Here is a 22,344-nt window from a genome sequence, read left to right as displayed (position 1 = left end):
CAGGATGTTGCCTGGTATGGTAGGAAGATCGTATGTGGAAAGGCTGAGGCATTTGGGGCTGTTTTCTTTGGAGAAAAGAAGGTTTAGGGGTGACTTGATAGAGGTGTACAAGATGATTAGGGGTTTAGATAGGGTTGTCCATGAGAACCTTTTTCCACGTATGGAGTCAGATATTACGAGGGGGCATAGCTTTAAATTAAGGAGTGGTAAGTATAGGACAGATGTTAGGGGTAGATTCTTTACTCAGTGAGTCGTGAGTTCATGGAATGCCCTGCCAGTATCAGTGGTGGAGACTCCCTCTTTATGATCATTTAAACGGACATTGGATAGGCATATGGAGGATAGTGGGCTGGTGTAGGTTAGGTAGTCTTGAATCTGCGCAACATCGAGGGCCAAAGGGCCTGTACTGCGCTGTATTTTTCTATGTTCTATCTCCCTTAAACTTTTCCCCTCTCATCTTAAACTTATGCTCCCCAGTACCTGACATTTCTACCCTGGGATAAAGACTCTGACTATCAGCACCTCTCATAATTTTATATACCTCCACCAAAATAGGACATGCTAGCAAAAACAATGCAAGTTTGCCCAACTTGTCCTTATAGCTAACATGCTCCACCCAGATGACATCCTGGTAAATCTATTTTGCACTGTGTCCAAAGCCTCCACATCTTTCCTGCAGTGTGGTGACCAGAACTGCCCACAGCACCCCAAATGTGGTCTAAGGTCTTATACAGCTGCATCATGACTTGCCAACTTTTATACTCAAAAGAGAGAGACACAGAGAGTGACAAAGGGAGACAGGAGTTGAGAGAGAATGTGAGCGAGAGAGAGAGAGAGCGAGAGAGCGAGAGAACGAGAGCAAATGAGAGCGAGAGACAGAAAGCGAGAATGAGAAAGGATAAGGATTATGAGGTCACCCTGGTTTTTACCTTGGGACTTGCTTTGAGGTTGGCTGCTTTCTCATCGGGATATTTCTCTAACCTTCGGGGTCCTTTGCTGGACGATGTTTTGAAGATGAGCCAACACCGTCGGTAGATCTGAAAGGAGAAAGAGCACTGAGCATTTTCCTGATCTTCTAAGAGTCATAGCACAGGATCCCCTGGAATCTGGGCACAGGATCCTCAGAACCTCGGAGATCCAGGCTGAACGCAAACAAACCTCACCTCAGAGATCCAAGCCCACTGACCCCAAACATCAGCCCCATCCCACAGGGCACAGTGCAAGGGTCTGGGTGAAGGCCAGGTTGAGGAACAAGGTTAGCGAGAGGGTCAAACTGAGGATAAGGATAAATGTGAGAGTTTAGGTGGAGGTGGGGATTAGGATGAGGGTCAGTCTGGCAGTCAATATGTGATGGAACATTAAATTGTGTTAAAAGGCAGTATGTCTCCTCCAAGTTCCTATTTCTAATGGCCCTAGGACAGGCCCTTGGTAAATATCTAACACTCAAGCAGTTACAGGTTAGGTGGTCAGCGTCATCTTTTTGGGAACTAGCCGTGCACAAGTTGGCTGCCATATTTCAAACGTTACAGTAGTTACTCTGCTTCAGAGGTGGATGAATTGTTCTGTGAATGAGGTGTGTAGGAAGGTTCCACAGTGGTGTCGGGTGCTATTAAATGCACATATTTCTTCCATTCCCACGAAGGCAGCTCACCTGATGATCTGAAGGTTTGTGTTCACCTAGTTGAAGAGAACACCACTGCCAGGGCAAGACCAGACACTGTAGAAAGTTTGGGATTGAGGGCAGAGTCTTGAGGCTACTGTCCTCACAAACTGACCAACCAAATGAGATTGTTCCTTCAAATCGTCAATTCTCAAGCCCATCTGGTTTCTTCTCAGGATGACATTTGTCGAGTATTGACAAAGGTGAGCTGCTTTTTGGGCCTTGCAACCCCTATCTGTCTCATTTGACTCTCTGACTCTGGAAACAGCCCTCAGCAGCATAACGTGGCAGCGACAAGTAAACAAACAAGGTGGAAGCCTCTGCCATTACATCAGGTAGTAGGGTCTCAATCAAACAGAAGGATGAATGATAAAACAAAGAATTGTGGATGCTAGAAATCTAAAACAAAAAGAAAAATTGCTGAAGAAACTCAACAGGCCTGACAGTATATGCAGAGAAATGTTTCAAGTTCCAGTGAATTTCTTCAGAACTAGATATTTGTCTTGAATATCCTGGGTGAAACATTGTCTGACCACTCAAAGTCAAAGGATGACTTCACACTGAGAAAGGCAATTCAGTTGGGCTAAGGAGGAAACATTGATCAGGGACTTGGTGCAATGGAGAATCAGGACCGAAAACAAATACGTTAGTTTTAAAAGTGAAGTGAGGCCACATAAAAACAGAGGAGCCATGAAGAGAGTGTGAACCAATCATTTTCGCGAGAAAGGTTCCTTCCCAGCTGAGTGTGACACCATGAAGCACATCCAGAACAAGCCAAAGAGAAGACCTTACAAGATGGAGAAATTCCAGTGGTGTGTTGCCTGGGTGAGCTCACTGGGCTGCTGATGACCTAAAACAGGGAATAGAGATTAATAGAGATTTTAACAGGAGCTAGGTGGAAAAGGAGAGACCAGCTGAGGGGTTTGATCTCTCAAATTAAATAGAATTCTTTTATCCAATTACCTGTCAAACCTGCCAGAAGATTCCAGTCAGGAGACAGTTTGGATTGGAGAGCAGGCCCATTGCTGACAAAAGGTGAAACAGACCAGATCCACATTCCAGAGCTGAAAATGTGTTGCTGGAAAAGCGCAGCAGGTCAGGCAGCATCCAAGGAACAGGAGATTCGATATTTCGGGCAAAAGCCCTTCTTCGGGAATGAAGATTTTCCTTGCAGATCCACATTCCAGCCTTGTTCAAGTTGAAAACAGCGCAGAGTGCTTTGGGACAACTTCTCAAAGGTAACCTTCTCGACAGTTGGAACAACCCTGTTAAACAGGCCTGAGATATTTTGTTCATCGAGAGATCCAGATGACAGCCTGGTTCTTCAACTGGAGTTTCCGTCCATTCTCCTTTCAGAGAATTCAGCCGATTAGAGTCTGAGCGAGCTCACAGGATTCATATTGCCAAGCTTACCTCTGAAGGAGCTAACAACATGTTAGGGAAACTGCCCCAGCAGTTATCCCTGTAAAACAAAACTAACAGAAATTTGGAGCCATAGGATCATACAGAACAGAAGAGGCCCTTCAGTCTGTGCTAGTCCCACTTTGCAGCACATGCCCCATAGCCTTGAATATTATGACACTGTTTCCTACATGGGTCCTTGTCAAAGGCCTTGCTACCTACCCCCAGCCCCACCCCCAACCTCCTAATTATCTCTCAGCCCCCTTCCCCCCACTCCGCCGCATTCCTGATGAAAGGCTTATGCCCAAAATGTCGATTCTCCTGCTCTTCGGATGCTGCCTGACCTGCTCTGCTTTTCTAGCACCACACTTTTTGACCCTGAAATTTATATAAACTGCCCTACCCTCATCTATACATTTGGTCACCACCTTGAAAAAAACCTACCAGAGTTGGTACAAACAAATTGAGACATATTTGAAGGGATTGTGTTCCAGGGTGATAGGCTAATGAGGTACATGTTACAGCAGGAAGTGATGCAGGTCTACATTATCTTTTCTCTCAGAGTATAATTGGGATCAACAGTACAGAAAAAAAAGCTTCTTTGGCTTATTGTATCCATACCAGTTAAAACCAACCATCTAGCTATTGCCTTATGCAGCTTTGTGGTGAGTAAAACCACAGGAAGATGGCTCTGAATTGAAATATTAATTTCAATTCAGCAGACTCTTGAGCAGCAATATTAGAGAGAGCAGGGATCACAAAGTGGACATTGGTATATGAAAAGCTTTGAAGGATTTTCAACAGACAAGAAAGGAAGATGTAGCTTCACGGTTAAAGTAAGTTAAAATGCAACAGGACATTGCACACAGCAATTGTAAATGTTGGAACATGGTGGAATCAGAGTATAAGGCAAATACTGACAGGCCCAGTCAGCTGATCAGTAAAAATTGTTTTAATTTCTGTAAGGTTCAAAGTAGGTTTGAATGGGCAGTGTGACCAGAGAGGAAAAAAAATGAGGTCTGCAGATGCTGGAGATCACAGCTGCAAATGTGTTGCTGGTCAAAGCACAGCAGGTTAGGCAGCATCTCAGGAATAGAGAATTCGACGTTTCGAGCATAAGCCCTTCATCAGGAATAAGAGAGAGAGAGCCAAGCCGGCTGAGATAAAAGGTAGGGAGGAGGGACTAGGGGGAGGGGCGATGGAGGTGGGATAGGTGGAAGGAGGTCAAGGTGAGGGTGATAGGCCGGAGTGGGGTGGGGGCGGAGAGGTCAGGAAGAGGATTGCAGGTTAGGAGGGCGGTGCTGAGTTGAGGGAACCGACTGAGACAAGGTGGGGGGAGGGGAAATGAGGAAGCTGGAGAAATCTGAATTCATACCTTGTGGTTGGAGGGTTCCCAGGCGGAAGATGAGGCGCTCCTCCTCCAGCCGTCGTGTAGTTGTGTTCTGCCGGTGGAGGAGTCCAAGGACCTGCATGTCCTCGGTGGAGTGGGAGGGGGAGTTAAAGTGTTGAGCCACGGGGTGATTGGGTTGGTTGGTTCGGGCGGCCCAGAGGTGTTCTCTGAAGCGTTCCGCAAGTAAGCGGCCTGTCTCACCAATATAGAGGAGGCCACATCGGGTGCAGCGGATGCAATAGATGATGTGTGTGGAGGTACAGGTGAACTTGTGGCGGATATGGAAGGATCCCTTGGGGCCTTGGAGGGAAGTGAGTGTGGAGGTGTGGGCGCAAGTTTTACATTTCCTGCGGTTGCAAAGGATATATTTCCCTCCCCTCCCCTATCAGCGTTCCGCAAGGACCACTCCCTTCGTGACTCCCTTGTCAGATCCACACCCCCCACCAACCCAACCTCCACCCCCGGCACCTTCCCCTGCAACCGCAGGAAATGTAAAACTTGCGCCCACACCTCCACACTCACTTCCCTCCAAGGCCCCAAGGGATCCTTCCATATCCGCCACAAGTTCACCTGTACCTCCACACACATCATCTATTGCATCCGCTGCACCCGATGTGGCCTCCTCTATATTGGTGAGACAGGCCGCTTACTTGCGGAACGCTTCAGAGAACACCTCTGGGCCGCCCGAACCAACCAACCCAATCACCCCGTGGCTCAACACTTTAACTCCCCCTCCCACTCCACCGAGGACATGCAGGTCCTTGGACTCCTCCACCGGCAGAACACAACTACACGACGGCTGGAGGAGGAGCGCCTCATCTTCCGCCTGGGAACCCTCCAACCACAAGGTATGAATTCAGATTTCTCCAGCTTCCTCATTTCCCCTCCCCCCACCTTGTCTCAGTCGGTTCCCTCAACTCAGCACCGCCCTCCTAACCTGCAATCCTCTTCCTGACCTCTCCGCCCCCACCCCACTCCGGCCTATCACCCTCACCTTGACCTCCTTCCACCTATCCCACCTCCATCGCCCCTCCCCCTAGTCCCTCCTCCCTACCTTTTATCTCAGCCTGCTTGGCTCTCTCTCTCTTATTCCTGATGAAGGGCTTATGCTCGAAACGTCGAATTCTCTATTCCTGAGATGCTGCCTAACCTGCTGTGCTTTGACCAGCAACACATTTGCAGCTGTGACCAGAGAGGAACTCTAGAACTTTTGTCGATGATGAGTAGTATCTTCTTAATATGTAAAAGGCTGCTGTAAAACATTATTGTATTGCCAGATCCATCTTTGTCCATTAATACTGTGAAAGGGCCAGAGGATGGTGTGAATGAAGGACATGTTGCCAGGGTTGGAGGACTTGAGCTATAGAGAGAGGTTGAATAGACGGAGGCTGTTTTCCCTGGAGCATCAGAGACTGAGGGGTGACTTATAGAGGTTTATAAAATCATGAGGGGCATGGATAGGATAAATAGACAAAGTCTTTTCCCTGGGTTGGGGGAGTCCAGAACTAGAGGGCATAGGTTTAGGGTGAGAAGGGAAAAAAGGGGCAATTTTTTCACGCAGAGGGTGGTACATGCATAGAATGAGCTGCCAGAGGAAGTGATGGAGGCTGGTACAATTGCAACATTTAAGAGGCATTTGGATGGGTATATGAATTGGAAGGGTTTGGAGGGATAAGGGCCAGGTGCTGGCAGGTGGGACTAGATTGGGTTGGAATATCTGGTCGGCATGGACGAGTTGTACATCTCTATGACTTTATAACTCTATGTGCAGCAATATCGATGCTATCTGTCTCTAATTCCAGGTGAAGATCTGACAGGATGTAGGAGGAGAAGGAGAGACCAGTTGAAGGGCTTTGATCCTCTGGAAGGCTCAGGCCATCCCTGGGTGTCTGAAATTATACAACATTTAACGTCCAATTATCTGTCAAACTGAAACATGTTAAAGTGCCACGGAAGTGCAGTGTAATTTCATAATCACTTTGAATTGGATGAAATCTGCTAATCTCAAGTCTCTCAAATAGCTTGAGCCTCCTGCAGTTTGAGTTCCAGATTGGTTCCAACAAGCCATTGGAACTGGACACAGTATTCCAACACAGGTATAACTGTTGCCTTTTACAAGCTCAGCATCAACTCCTTGCTCTTCTCCTCTACACCCGGATTGGTAAAGTTTAGGATACTGTGTGCTTTATTAACTATTTTTTCAATCTGTCCTGCCACCTCCAACGATCTATGTCGATATACAGCCAGGCACGGTTAAAGCCTGAAATCTCCAGCCTTTGTGCTGCTCCTGGCTCTGACCTGGGCTGCCCAGCCACCATTGATCACAGCACCAAGACCCACTGCCGACAGCCCTGGATATTAGACACTGATATAGCCCCTGTCCTGGATCCTGTCCCAGGGCTTCCTGCTGCTCTCTGTCACTTTCTTAAAAAAAAAATCAAATGTCAGATTTGCCGTGAACAAACCAAATGAATATTTAATTAATTAATTTTGTTGTTTCCAAAAACTTCAGCACCGCTTGCCTCCCCAACAAATTTCTCCACTCTCACAATAACCACCTCGCCCAACACTCCCAGTCAGGGTGCCCATCACTTTATTTCACCAGACGCAATGACATTGGCATCTTGTGAACGGACAATGTGCTTTTGATCATTCCCATAGCCCGAGGTTCAAACACAGAGCTGTGTCAAAGGCCAGCAGATGGCAGCATTGATCCAAGCTGCAGGGCAAGCAGTGATGATCATAGAATCCCAAAGTGCAGAAAAAGGTCATTCGGTCCATCGAGTATGCACTGGCCCTTTGAAGTGCATCCCACCCAGCCCCAGTCCCCCCCATCCTATCCCGGTTTCATTCTTACCATCACCAAACCGCACGTTTTTGAAGTGTGGGAGGAAACCCACGCAGACACGGGGAGAATGCACAAACTCCACACAGTCACCCAAGGCTGGAATCTGAACCTGTGTTCCTGCTGTTGTGAGTTGGCAGTGCTAACCACTGTGCTGCCCATGATGGTCTGTATAGACTTTCAAAGTGAAAGTGGCACAATGTTGGAGTGTGGAGCTGTGGCCATGTAAGCAGCAGCTAAAAACAATTCAAACCAGGCAAATGTCCAGACTTAATCTTCATTTCACTGCAGCAGAGGGTAGTAATAGTGATACTGACAGCAAGATCCTTGTGAACAGACAACGGGGAAGGTACTGACCTCATGACAAGCCCAATAATCCAGACTTTATCCAGAGGCTAGGTCATTAGGGCTAGGGAAAGGAGGCATTGACCCTTGAGCCCACACTAGGCTCCCCAAGGAGAACTGAGTCAGTCTCATTGCCTTGGGCAACCTCCAAGGTCCAGCATAAATATTTTCCTCAAGTGGCCATTTGACATTAATCGTCATTTCCACCTTCCCCACCCTCATGAACAATATGCTCCAGCTCATTATCACTTACTTCATTCTCACCTTGACATTCAATGGTATTCCCCTCACTGAATCCCCATCATCAGCAACCTGGGGATTACCCATTGACCAGAACATTAATACACAGTAGCTACAAGAGCAGATCAGAGGCTAGGAATACTGCAGTGAGTAACACACCTCCTCACTTCCCAAAGCCTGTCAACAGCTACAAGGCACAAGTCAGGAGTGTGGTGGGATCATCCCCTCTACATCGGTGGGTGCAGAGCCAACTCAAGAAGCTTGACACCATCCACTCACGCCATCCTCAGACAGGACTTTCCAAATGCACAGCTACTTCCATTTAGAAGGAAAATGGCAGAAGACACATAGAAACGCCACCCCCTCCAAGCCACTCACCATCCTGACTTGGAAACATATTGCCATTCCTCCAGTATCGCTGGGTGAAAGTCGTGTAACTCCCTCCCAGAGGATATTGTGGGTCAACGCGCTGCAGATGGACTGCAGCAGTTCACCACCACCTTCTCAAGGGCAACTAGGGACGGGCAATAAATACTGGCATAGTCAACTATGTCCACATTCCATGAGAGAATAAATGAAACCTCAAGCCCTAAGTTTCCTAATGTGATTGAAATGCCCCCCCACTGTGTGTGTGTGTGTGTGTGTGTGTGTGTGTGTGTGTGTGCGGGGGGGGGGGAAGAAGAGGTCTATGGAGGTGGGGCTAACCCTGGGGAATGGGGCTGACTCTGGTGTAGGGGAATGAGACTGTGAGGAGGGCATGATCCTAAAGAAGGCTGATCTTGGGGGAGAGGCTGACCTGTTAGGGAGGAGCTGACACTAGGGGAGATGTTGACTGGTGGGGTTGACCTGCAGATGGGGTTGACGGGGGAGGTGCTAACCTAGAGGAGGGGTTGATCTTGGAGGGAAGGGGCCAATAATTAGGAGAGGGTCCGATTCTGACGGAGCGGCTGACTCATTATTGTCCAAACGCATGAAAAATCACCAGGCAAAGATGCATAATGGGTTAGACCATAGAACAGCCAGAATATCAGGAAGTATTTGTCTCAGGTTGGGACTAGCCTTTGTAAGCCATGAGTAGTGGCCCTAATTTGGTGTTCAACAATAAATGATGTTCTTTTCCAGTTGGAGTTCCTGAGTTTACTGCACAATGGTTAGGTCACAGCTCAAGTACGGTGTGCAGCTCTGGGATCTACATTTTAGGAGGGATACACAGGACAAAATGCAACATAGAACAGTGTAGGCCCTTCGGCCCTCAATGTTATGCTGACCTTTTATCCTACTCTAAAATCAAACTAACCTACATACCCTATATTTTACTATCATCCATGTGCCTATCAAAGAGTCGCTTAAATGTCCCTAATACATCTGACTCTATTACCACTGCTGACAATGCATTCCATGCACCCACCACTCTCTGAGTAAAGAACTTACCTCTGACAACGCCTCTAAACCTGCAGGGGAGATTTACCTGTATGTTGCCTGGGATGAAGGGTTTCAGTTATGAAGAGAGATTGGAGAAACTGGAGTTATTTTCTTACAGCAGAAGAGATTGAGAGGGGACACGATTGATTCTGAGGGGTGTAGACAGAAACCTTTCCCCTTGATGGAGGAACCACTGACCAGGGGACATACAGGTAGTTCTCCTTTAACGCTCCAGTTGCATTTCAGCTAAACCTTGTTTAATACAAAATCACTTAATAGAAATAATGGGGCACACAGGAAAAAGGGAGTTGGGTCAGACCAGCAAAACATATCACTCAAAAATCACCAAAACGCCTAACACAAAGACAGCCCGAATGAAGGTTTAAGTCATATTTATTAATGAAACAAAAATAAAATTAATGCATTACATTGAAACAATATTGTTAATGCAGGGACAGAGGGTCATCATCACCATTATTGAGTTCAGTTGACATTACTGAAGTAGATGGCTGTGGTTGATTGTCTGCTGACTGGGCCTTGGTTTAAAACAGACATCCCGTTTTCGCTGCTTTACCCTTCTTCTTCTGTCTTGAAGGAGCTGTTCATAGGTTGCCAGGTGTTATCTTACTGAACTAACAGTTACCCTGCTGTGCTCTGAGATCTTCATAAATGGATAAGGCTTATCTCTTTTATGCTGAGAAAGGTTGTCCCAATTGCTTTTTTGTTTGATCTTTTATCCAAACACATAGAGGCCTCTCCATCTCCTCAAGTTCCTTTGGCTGTGACCTCACAAGTTTACTGACACTCAGACTTGTTCCAGCAATACAGCTTGCTTTAATCTGTTCAGTGTGTTGCCTCTAACGGTGTGTAAGGTAGACTCCCTCATTCCTGTTAAGCAAACTCTTTCACATGTTCGCTCCTAATGCTCAAATTGCTTGATCTAGCTTCTCTTCCAGCGTTATTTTCCATTCGCCACCTGCACGTTTAATCCCAGGATGCTTCTTGCCAACATTCTTTTCACTACCTTTTTTTTACAAAACTGGAGGGGCACAATCTCGGAGTAGATTGTGTGGTAAGCAGGCACAAGAACAAGTTAGAAAGGCAAATGATATAAATAAGAGTAACGCAGTCCTGCAGGACCTATACAGGGCTTATACAGAAATGATACAAGAATATCCTTGTGTCACAGGGAAAGCAACGAACATTCATTAGCTTAATCTTTGAGGTAGAAAATAGAACAATACAGTTCTGAACAGGCCCTTCAGCCCTCGATGTTGCGCTGAGCTGAGAACTGATCTAAGCACATCACTTTACACGATCCCATCATCATCCATCTGCTTATGCAAGAACTGTTTAAATTCCCCTAATGTGGCAGAGTTAACTACATTAGCAGGCAGGGCATTCCACGCCCTTACCGGTCTCTCAGTAAAGAACCTCTCTCTGACATCTGTCTTAATTCTATCACCCCTCAATTTGTAGTTATGGCCCCTCATACAAGCAGACATCATCCTAGGAAAACGACTCTCACTGTCCACCTTATCTAATCATACAGTCATAGAGATGTACAGCATGAAAACAGACCCTTCGGTCCAACCCATCCATGCCAACCAGATATCCTAACCCAATCTAGTCCCACTTGCCAGCACCCGGCCCATATCCCTCCAAACTCTTCCTATTTATATACCCATCCAAATGCCTCTTAAATGTTGCAATTGTACCAGCCTCCACCACTTCCGCTGGCAGCTCAGTCCATACACATACCACCCTCTGTGTGAAAAAGTTGCCCCTTAGGTCTCTTTTCTATCTTTCCCCTCTCACCCTAAACCTATGCCCTCTAGTTCTGGACTCCCCGACCCCAGGGAAAAGACTTTGTCTATTTACCCTATCCATGCCCCTCATAATTTTGTAAACCTCTAGAAGGTCACCCCTCAGCCTCCAATGCTTCAGGGAAAACAGCCCCAGCCTGTTCAGCCTCTCCCTGTAGCTCAAATTCTCTAACCCTGGCAACATCCTTGTAAATCTTTTCTCAACCCTTTCAAGTTTCACAACATCTTTCGGATAGGAAGGAGACCAGAATTGCATGCAATATTCCAACAGTGGCCTAACCAATGTCCTGTACAGCCGCAACATGACTTCCTGACTCCTGTCCTCGATACTCTGACCAATAAAGGAAAGCATACCAAACGCCTTCCGCACTATCCTATCTACCTGCGACTCCACTTTCAAGGAGCTATGAACCTGCACTTCAAGGTCTCTTTGTTCAGCAACATTCTCTAGGACGTTACCATTAAGTGTATTAGTCCTGCTAAGATTTGCTTTCCCAAAATGCAGCACCTCGCATTTATCTGAATTAAACTCCATCTGCCACTTCTCAGCCCATTGGCCCATCTGGTCCAGATCCTGTTGTAATCTGAGGTAACCCTCTTCGTTGTCCATTGCACCTCCAATTTTGGCGTAATCTGCAACCCTACTAACTGTACCTCTTACGCTCGCATCCAAATCATTTATGTAAATGACAAAAAGTAGAGGGCCCAGCATCGATCCTTGTGGCACCCCACTGGTCACAGACCTCCAGTCTGAAAAACAACCCTCCACCACCACTCTCTGTCTTCCAACTTTGAGCAAGTTCTGTATCCAAATGGCTAGTTCTCCCTGTTTTCAGTGAGATCTAACCTTGCTAACCTGTCTCCCATGGGGAACCTTATTGAACGCCTTACTGAAGTTCATATAGATCACATCTACCGCTCTGCCCCCATCAATCCTCTTTGTAACTTCTTCGAAAATCCCAATCAAGTTTGTGAGACATGATTTCCCACGCACAAAGCCATGTTGACTATCCCTAATCAGTCCTTGCCTTTCCAAATACATGTACATCCTGTCCGTCAGGATTCCCTCCAACAACTTGCCCAACACCGAGGTTAGGCTCACCGGTCTATAGCTCCCTGGCTTGTCTTTACTGCCCTTCTTAAACAGTGGCACCACATTTGCCAACCCCCAGTCTTCCGGCACCTCACCTGTGACTATCGATGATACAAATGTCTCAGCAAGAGGCCCAGCAATCACTTCTCTAGCTACCCACAGAGTTCTCGGGTACACCTGATCAGGTCCTTGGGATTTATCCATCTTTATGCGTTTCAAGACATCCAGCACTTCCTCCTCTGTAATATGGACATTTTGCGAGGTGTCACTATCTATTTCGCTACTTTCTATATCTTTTCCACAGTAAATACTGATGTAAACTCCTCGTTTAGTATCTCCCCCATTTTCTGTGGCACCACACAATGGCTGCCTTGCTCATCTTTGAGGGGCCCTATTCTCTCCCTAGTTACTCTTTTGTCCTTAATGTATTTGTAAAAACCCTTTGGATTCTTCTTAACTCTATTTGCCAAAGCTATTTCATGTCCTCTTCTTCCCCTCCTGATTTCCCTCTTAAGTATATTCCTACTGCCTTTATACTCTTCTAAAGATTCACTCGATCTATCCCGTCTATATCTGACATATGCTTCCTTCTTTGTCTTAACCAAACCCTCAATTTCTTTAGTCATCCAGCATTCCCTACACCTACCAGCCTTCCCTTTCACCCTGACAGGAATATGACATCATGGTTCTGGAACTCAATCCCTTGACCAATAAAACCTAAAACACCATGTGCCTTCTTAACAGCACTATCCACCTGGGTGGCAACTTTCATGACCTATGTACATGGACTCCAAGATCCCTCTGCACATCCACAATACCAAGAATCTTTCCATTGACCCAGTACTCTACCTTCCTGTTATTCTTCCCGAAGTGAATCACGTCACATTTAGCTGCATTGAACACCATTTGCCACCTCTCAGCCCAATTCTGCAGTTTATCCAAGTCCCCCTGCAACCTGCAACATTCTTTCTCACTGTCCACCACTCCACCGACATTAGAGTTGTCTGCAAATTTACTAATCCATCCACCTATGCCTGCGGCCAAGTCATTTTTAAAAATAACGAACTGCAGTGGTCCCAAAACAGATCCTTGTGGCACAGCACTTAGTAACTAGACTCCAGGCTGAATATTTTCCATCAATCACCACTTGCTGCCTTCTTTCAGAAAGCCAGTTTCTAATCCAAACTGCTAAATAACCCTCAATTCCATGCCTCACATTTTCTCCAACAGCCTATCATATGGAACCTTATCAAAGACTTTACTGAAGTCCATGTATACCACGTCAACTGCCCTACCCTCATCTACATGCTTGGTCACCTTCTCAAAAAACTCAACGAGGTTTGTGAGACATGATCTGCCCTTGACGTTTCCATGTTGACTATTTCCGATCAAATTTTTGCTTGCTGGATGATTATAAGTCCTATTTCTTGTAATCCTTTCCAAAACCTTTCCTACAACAGAAGTAAGGCTCACTGGTCTATAATTACCTGCGTCATCTCTGCTGCCCTTCTTGAACAAGGGCACAACATTTGCAATCCTCCAGTCCTCTGGTACTAAATCTGTAGACAATGACGACTCAAAGATCAAGGCCAAAGGTTCAGCCATCTCCTCCCTAGCTTCCCAGAGAATCCTCAGAAAAATCCCATCCGGCCCAGTGGACTTGTCTACTTTCACATCTTCTGGAATTGATAACACCTCCTCCTTACTAACCTCAATCCTTTCAAGTCTAATAACCCATATCACATTCTTCTCCCCTACATTATTCTCCTTTTCCTGAATGAAAACAGATTAGAAATGTTCATTTAGCATCTCTCCGATCTCCACAGTGTCCTCACTCAACTTCCCACTTCTGTCTTTGACTGGCCCTATTCCTACCCTAGTCATCCTTTTATTCCTCACATACCTGTAGAAAGCTTTAGGGTTCTCCTTTATTCTGTTTGCTAAAGACTGCTCGCGTCCCTCCTTACTCTTCTTAACTCTCTCTTAAGTCCTTTCTACCTGATCTGTAACTCTCCATCGCCTCATCTGTACCATCTCGCCTCAATGTCACATAAGACCCCCTCTTCTGCTTAACAAGAGATGCAATTTCTTTAGTAAACCACGTTTCCCTGACCTTATCACTTCCTCCCCACCTGACAGGGACTTACCTATCAAGGACATGCAGTATCTGTTCCTTAAACCAGCTCCACATTTTAATTGACCCCATCCCCTGCATTTGCTACCCCATTCTATGCATCCTAAGTCTTGCCTAATCGCATTATAATTGCCCTTGCCCCATCGATAACTCTTGCCCTGTGGCAAGTACCTATCCCTTTCCATCGCTTAACCAAATATAACTGAATAATGGTCACTCTCTCCAAAGTGCTCACCGGCCACTAAATCAAATACCTGGCCTGGTTCATTACCAAGCACCAGATCCAGTGTGGCCTCCCCTCATCGACATACTGTGTCAGGAAACCCTCCCGTTCACACTGGACAAAAAAACTGATCCATCTGACGAACTAGAGTTATAGCACTCCCAGTTAATGCTGGGGAAGTTAAAGTCCCCCATAATGACCAGTCTGTTCCTTTCACTCCTGACCAGAATTGATTTGCCAATCCTGTCCTCCACCTCCCTGGAACTTTGTGGAGGCCTATAAAACACTCCAAGCAGTGTGACCTCTCCTCTCCTGTTTCTAACCTCAGCTCACACTACCTCCGTAGACAAGTCTTCGTCAAAAGTTCTTTCAGCCACTGTTATACTGTCCTTGACTAACAAAGTCGCAACTCCCCCTTTTTTTACCATCTTCCCTGATCTTAATGAAAGGTCTAAACCCTGGAACGTGCAACATCCATTCCTGACCGTGTTCTATCCATGTCTCAGAAATCCAAGTCCCAGGTGAAGCTGCTCAATGTATTGCTGTATACCTCTCACATACTCCGAGAACAGCTGACATTGACACATGCGCAAAATGGCTCAGAGACGGCGCTGACATCAACGCATGTGCAGAACGAAGCACGTGAAACGATCGCCGCTGGAATCGTGCTATTGCAAACGGAGGTAAGTGTTCTGGGAAATATCTTCCCCTAATTCTTCAGCAACATTATACCCAAATCGCCCTGCCCAAACACAACTTATAGGAGAACTGTCTGCACATTTAAGGTAAACGGCAGAAAGTTTAGACGAGATGTGAGGAATAATTTCATCATCCAGAGGGTGGTGGAAATCTGGAACTCACTGTCTGCAAGGGTGGCAGGGGCAGAAATCTTCGTAATATTTAAGAAATATTTAGATTTACACTTGTGATGCCAAGGCATACAAGGCAACGGCCCAAGTGCTAGAAAAAGGCATTAGAACAGTCAGGGGCTTTGTTTTTGACTCGATGGCCTGAAGGATTTTTTTCGCTGTGTGGAACAATGCGCCAACCAGTGCCAGCCAGTGTGTGACTCCCAGTGCCAGCCAATGTGTGACTCCCAGTGCCAGCCAGTGTCCGGCTCCCAGTGCCAGCCAGTGTGTGACTCCCAGTGCCAGCCAGTGTCCGGCTCCCAGTGCCAGCCAGTGTGTGACTCCCAGTGCCAGCCAGTGTCCGGCTCCCAGTGCCAGCCAGTGTCCACTTACCCCTAGTTTCCGGCTCCTCATCCTCACGTATCCCTGTTTCACAATGTCATTGAAATTTGAAGCCATCTTGTTGTTGGGGGACGGGGGCTGCTGCCAGCTCGTCAGTGCTGCTGCTTGGACCCTCAAACGCCCCTTCCACAAAGCCTCCACTCAACCCTGCCACCGCCTCTCCATTGAGACCGGAGCTCTCCTGGTCAGAAAACAAAACCACAGCAAAAAGATCAGAAACACAAACTCCACCCCTGACAGCAGAAGGAGGGGTGGGGGAGGGGGGAGAGAGAGAGCTGGGAAAAGGGGTGAGAGATGGGGGGTTTTGAGAGAAGGAAGGGGAAAGGAGGGGAGATAGAAAGGGGAAGAAGAGTGAGTGGGGAGAGGTAGAATGGGTGAGGAGGGGGAAGAGAGAGAGGAGAAAGAGGGAAGAGAAAGGTAAGAAGAGAGAGGATAAAGGGGGGAAGAGAGAAAGGGGAGTGAGAAAGACTAGGTCAGTGAGGGGGGGGGGGGGGGGGGGGGAGAAATTGAGAGGGGGTGGTGGTGAGAAAGAGAAAGTCCAAGAGACAGACAGTGAGCTCAAAAAAAATGGAGGGAAGGTGAGAAGGAGAGAGAGGAGAAACAGACATTGTGGAGCAGAGTGGGTGGGAATCCAGAGTGGATTAAAAATTCCTGGCCCTCTCTGCCTCTCACAACTGAGATGAATCTTACATTGTCTTGGCTAAATTTCAGTTGTGTTGAGTTTTTTTTTGAGGGCTTCTCTCTGCCAGGCTGAACAACACCTCTCAGAGTATTTTACCAAACCCACCTCATTAATGACCTACCCTGCCCCTAAATGCCTGACTCTGATCCCAGTCACCATCCCAGAATAATCTGGCACTCACCAAAATGGTGCCATGATTGTCTAACAAGGAACTGGAGGTCCTGGTTCAGGGGATGATGCAGAGAATTGGCACCCTCCTCCCAGAGGACTGGCACAAGAGGGTCCTGACACCACATGGTATGATGCCTGAGTGCCCCGCAGCGCCAGGGACCCATGCTCAACTCTACCCTCAGGCAACTGCCCGTGTCGAGTTTGCACGTTCTCCCCGTGTCTGCGTGGGTTTCCTCCGGGTGCTCCCCGGAGTTCTAAGATATGCAGGTTAGGCGGATTGGCCATGCTAAATTGCTCAGAGTGTTGATGGAAGGATGTGCATGCCAGGTGAGTTAACCGCAGGGTTACAGGGACAGGGTTGGGACTGAGTGGGACACTCTCCGGAGGATCGACGTGGACTGAATGGACTGGGCGTAGACTGGGCTGCTTCCACGGCACCAGACCATGCCAGCCTGGTCCAAGGGTCTGTGCCAGGAATGATCAATGACCTTCTCTGGTCTGATAGAGTAAGTGCCACACCCATCTCACTGGTACCTCAAGTTCTCTCAATCTCTATGACTGCACCCACCAAGCCTTGTTCTTTACTGCTCTCAGTAATACCTGCAACCTCAGTTGCTGTCAGCCTACAACTATCTCCCACATAAGTAAACTTGCATGGCCTCAGTGCTGCTGACTCACTCCCTCTGAATAGGAGCACTGGCACAAACAGCTGTGCCAACCACATTCTTTTCACTTAATCCCTCCCTTTCTCATTACAGGAGAAGACTGTCCACAATAATTCAGAAAGGGGCCAGATGGAGGGGTGTCCGACATTAAACTCTTAACTCCCACTAGGAGGCAGAATCCTGTATCTTGTGGGCTGGGATCATTGGTGGGAATGCAGAAAGAAACAGTGTCCCACTAACAGAGTATGTAGCATTCTTCATTCACTGCTGCTCTCACAGTCACCTGACAACAGGTCACTGTCAGTGTCAATGACAATGTTATTCATTTCATACAAATTGTAACCATTGACCCCGACAGCTTCTCTCTGTTATGTCCTGCAGGTGACAGTGGGATGTCCATGACCTAGGATCGTAGCATCTCTACAGCGTGGAGGCGGCCCATTCGGCACATTGAGTCCACACCACCCTCTGAAGAGCATCCCATCCAAGACCCACTTCCTTATCCAATCCCTGTAACTCTGCATTTCCCACATCTTGTGCTCCTAACCTGCACATCCCTAGGCACTATGGGCAATTTTCCATGGCTAATCCACCTAACCTGCGCATCATTGGACTGTGAGAGAAAACTCACAGATACAGAACCCAGGTCCCTGATGTTGTGAGACACCAGTGCTAACCACTAAACCACCATGCTGCCCCTCTGCTGGGAAATGGTGTGGTCCAGCAGAAGCCAACTCCTTGACCTCTGAGGGTGGTGGATCCTCAGAGCACGCAACAGCAAGTGTCCTCCTGCATACCCACCAGTTCAGGTCCTGACATGGCAGTGAGAAGGTTAAGTTTGGAACATTCAGGAGCACAAGCTGGAGAGCACTTCACTGCCACAGCTCTGCAGCTGGCCAAGGGAGAAATGTCCTAGTCGGCTGGCCACTTGCCCCCCAGTACATCTGGGCTGCCTGGACACAAGGGCCCTGGGGTCACACTGTGGAGCAGGCTTCCTTCACCCCAGCTACAGAATCAGGGATAACTGTAAGATGTAGTGGGAGGGAAAACCTTTGAGGGCAGTTTGGTGGAATGGGTGACAGCACACTATATAACACCGCAGTCGCATTCATAAAAGTGTTTTTAGTTTTGTGCCAAATCCATTTATTTCACTCGCTGTGTAATCCCCATGCAACAAAAAGCTGACTTCATATCTCTGCAGGATGTACCACTGATCAATGTCTGTTGACAGCCTGCTATAATTTACAACACAAGAGGTCATTCAGCCCATCAAGTCTGCACTGGCTCACTGTGTAGATTAGAACAAAGAGCAAAGAAAATCACAGTGCATGAACAGGCCTTTTGGCCCTCCAAGAATCTGTATCCCTCTGCTCCCTGTCCATTCATGTATCTGTCCCGATACAGCTTAAATGACGCTATCGTGCCCACTCCTATCACCTCCACAGGCAACACATTCCAGGCACCCACTACCCCCTGAGTAAAGAACTTTCCATCATCTCTCCCTTAAACATTTCCCCTCCCACTTTAAACTCATAACCCCTAGTAACTGAGTCCTCCACTCTGGGGAAAATTAAACTTTCTTGCTATCCACCCTGTCTACACTTTCATGATTTTGAAGAGCTCAATCAGGTTCCCCCCTCAACCACCTCTTTCCAATGAAAATAATCCTAACCTACTCAACCTCTCCTCAGAGCTAGCGCCCTCCATATCAGGCAACATCCTGGTGAATCTCCTCTGCATCCTCTCCAAAGCATCCACATCCTTTGGCAATATGGTGACCAGAACTGTGTACAGTATTCCAAATGTGGCCAAACCAAAGTCTTATACAACTGTAACATGACCTGCCAACTCTGTACTCAATACCCAGCATGCCGTATGCGTTCTTGACCACTCTACTGACCTATGAAGCCACCTTCAGGGAACAATGGACCTGAATACCCAGATCTCTCTGGACATCAATTTTCCCCAGGATTTATCCATTTCCCGTACAATTTGCTCTGGAATTGTATCTTCCAAAATGCATCACCTCGCATTTGTCCAGATTGAATTCCAACTGCCATTTCTCTGCCCAACTCTCCAATTTATCTATACAGTGCTGTATTCTCAGACAGTCCCCTTCACTATCTGCTACTCCACCAATCTTAGTGTCATCTGCAAACTTGCTAAGGAGGCAACCTACACCTTCCTCCAAATCATCACAAGCAACAGTGATCCCAGCACGGATCCCTGCGAGATACCACTGGTCACGGATCTCCATTTTGAGAAACTCGTTTCCATTACTACTCTGTCTCCTGTTGTCCAAACAGTTCTCTATCCATCTAGCTAGAACACCCTGGACCCCGTGCAACTTCACCTTCGTCATCAGCCTATCATGGGGAACCTTATCAAATGCCTCACTAAAGTCCATGGATATGACATCTACATCCCTTCCCTCATCAATCAACTTTATCACCAGATTAATCCAGTCAGTCCGACTTCTCTCCTTATCCCCAATGTGAGGTTATTTCCCTCGAGTCTTCATCCAATTTCCTTTTGAAATTATTTCTTTTCTCTTTCCCCAGACCCACTGCATGGACAGTGGGTTCTAGGTCATTATCAATCACTGAGGCAATAGATTCTTTTTCATATATCCCTCCTGCATATTCCTTGTGTAATCCACTAATGGGAACAGCTTTCCCATGATGACTGTGTCCAAATGTGTCACAATCCTGTCCATATTCATCAAATCTCCCCTCAAACTCATTCAGGGGCAATGTTAACACCCCAGCTTCTCCAATCAAGCTCGGACTTTTCTCTCTGGAGAGAAGGAGGAAGAGAGGTGACCTGACCAAGGCATACAAGAAAATGAGAGGAATAGATAGAGTCAATAGCCAGAGACTTTTCCCCAGGGCAGGATTGATTGGTACGAGGGGTCATAGTTTTAAGATATTAGGGGGAAGGTACAGAGGGGATGTCAGAGAAAGTTTCTTAATGCAGAGAGTTGTGAATGCATGGAATGCACTGCCAGTGATGGTGATGGAAGCAGAGTCATTGGGGACATTTAAGCGACTGCTGGACATGCACATGGATAGCAGTGAGTTGAGGGGTGCATCAGTTTGGTAATTATATTTTACATTATGATTAAAGCTTGGCACAACATTGTGGGCCAAAGGGCCTGTCTGTGTTGTACTTTTCTATGTTCTATATATAAATTCCCTCACCCCCAGACCCATTCTGGTGAATATCCTCTGCACCATCTCCAGAACTCTCACATCTTATCTAAAGTGTGAGGAACACAAATGGACACAGAACTCTTATTGTGGCCTGACCAGAGTTCTATAAATATTTGATCTAACCTCCCTGTTTCTGTTCTGAATCTCCATTGATCAAGTTCCCATTGCTTTTCTATATATTCTCTTTTATGTCCTGCAATGAACTTTGAAGTTAGCAATGAACCCCCAGCTTTCTCTGTCACTGCTCACGCTTTCAGTCTAGGTCTTTAAACCTACATTTGCCTCTCCATATCCCTTCTACCAACACACGTCCCATTAAATTCCATCTGACATGTCTCCACCCGTTCTGTTAGCCTATTAATTTCATGAGGCTAACACCATCCTCACTGATCGACACTCCTCCATGTTTAGTATCACTGGCAGATTTATTGCTACATTCTAGTGGTCCTTAGTAAACATCCTCCAGTCAGTAAAATCACCCTTTAGCATGACTCCCTGTTTGGGTTGAACCTAGCTTTTGAACCAGTCTGAAACTAACCTGAAACATTACTCTGAGCTGCCAGCCTGGTTTTTAATGTAACACATGATCAGGTCTCATAGAACATCGAACATTACAGCGCAGTACAGGCCGTTCGGCCCTCGATGTTGCGCCGCCCTGTCATACTAATGTGAAGCCCATCCCACCTACACTATTCCATGTACGTCCATATGCCTGTCCAATGACGACTTAAATCCACTTAAACTTGGCGAATCTACTACCGTTGCAGGCAAAGCATTCCATACCCGTACTACTCTGAGTAAAGAAACTACCTCTGAAACCTGCCTCATACCTATCTCCCCTCACTTTAAAGTTGTGTCCCCTCGTGTTTGCAGTCCCCATACTTGGAAAAAGGCTCTCCCTATTGTCCACCCTATCGAATCCTCTAATTATTTTATATGTCTCAATTAAGTCACCTCTCAACCTTCTTCTCTCTAACGAGAACAGCCTCAAGGCCCTCAGCCTTTCCTCGTAAGACATTCCCTCCATACCAGGCTACAGCCTAGTAGATCTCCTCTGCACCCTTTCCAAAGCTTCCACATCCTTTTTATAATGCGGTGACCAGAACTGTACACAATACTCCAAGAGTGGCCGTACCAGAGCTTTGTACAGCTGCAGCATAACCTCCTGGTTCCGGAACTCAATCCCTCTATTAATCAAGGCCAAAACACTGTATGCCTTCTTAACAACCCTGTCAATCTGGATGGCAACTTTCAGGGATCTATGTACATGGACACAGAGATCTCTCTGCCCATCCGCACTCCCGAGAATCTTACCCTTAGCCCAGTACTTTGCATCCTGATTACTCCGTCCAAAATGTTTCACCTCACACTTGTCCACATTAAACTCCATTTGCCACCTCTCAACTCAGCTCTGCATCCTATCTATGTCTCTCTGCAACCTACTACATCCTTCCTCACTATCCACAACTCCACCTACCTTAGTGTCATCTGCAAATTTACTAACCCACCCTTCTAGGCCCTCATCCAGGTCATTTATAAAAATGACGAACAGCAGTGGACCCAACACCGACCCTTGCGTCACACCACTGGCAACTGGACACCAAGGTGAACATGTTCCATCAACTACAACCCTTTGTTTTCTTTCAGCAAGCCAATTACTGATCCAAACTGCTATGTCTCCCTCAATCCCATTCCTCCACATTTTGTATAATAGCCTACTGTGGGGAACCTTATCGAACGCCTTGCTGAAATCCATATACACCACATCAACCGGTTTACTCTCAT

At 46.8% G+C, this 22,344-nt stretch overlaps 1 protein-coding gene across 6 annotated transcripts in view; it reads right to left on the bottom strand.

The window, feature by feature from the left end:
• Positions 1–22,344, bottom strand: part of dok4 (docking protein 4) — an 82,299-nt gene that overhangs the window by 31,445 nt on the left and 28,510 nt on the right. For 5 of the 6 annotated variants that reach the window (XM_060837868.1, XM_060837871.1, XM_060837873.1 and 2 more), the window contains exons 2-3: positions 15,821–16,010; positions 930–1,037 (exon numbers count right to left, since the gene is read on the bottom strand). In XM_060837868.1, the coding sequence (XP_060693851.1) occupies positions 930–1,037; positions 15,821–15,886 (174 nt within the window). In that variant the 5' untranslated portion in view covers positions 15,887–16,010. The remainder of the gene's footprint in view (positions 1–929; positions 1,038–15,820; positions 16,011–22,344) is intronic. The other variant, XM_060837872.1, reaches the window with a different exon arrangement.

Source organism: Hemiscyllium ocellatum, chromosome 17, assembly GCF_020745735.1.
Source record: "Hemiscyllium ocellatum isolate sHemOce1 chromosome 17, sHemOce1.pat.X.cur, whole genome shotgun sequence".
In the NCBI taxonomy this organism is placed as follows: domain Eukaryota; kingdom Metazoa; phylum Chordata; class Chondrichthyes; order Orectolobiformes; family Hemiscylliidae; genus Hemiscyllium; species Hemiscyllium ocellatum.
The sequence above is the reverse complement of the archived record's forward strand: the minus strand, read 5'-3'. Positions and strand labels throughout refer to the sequence as shown.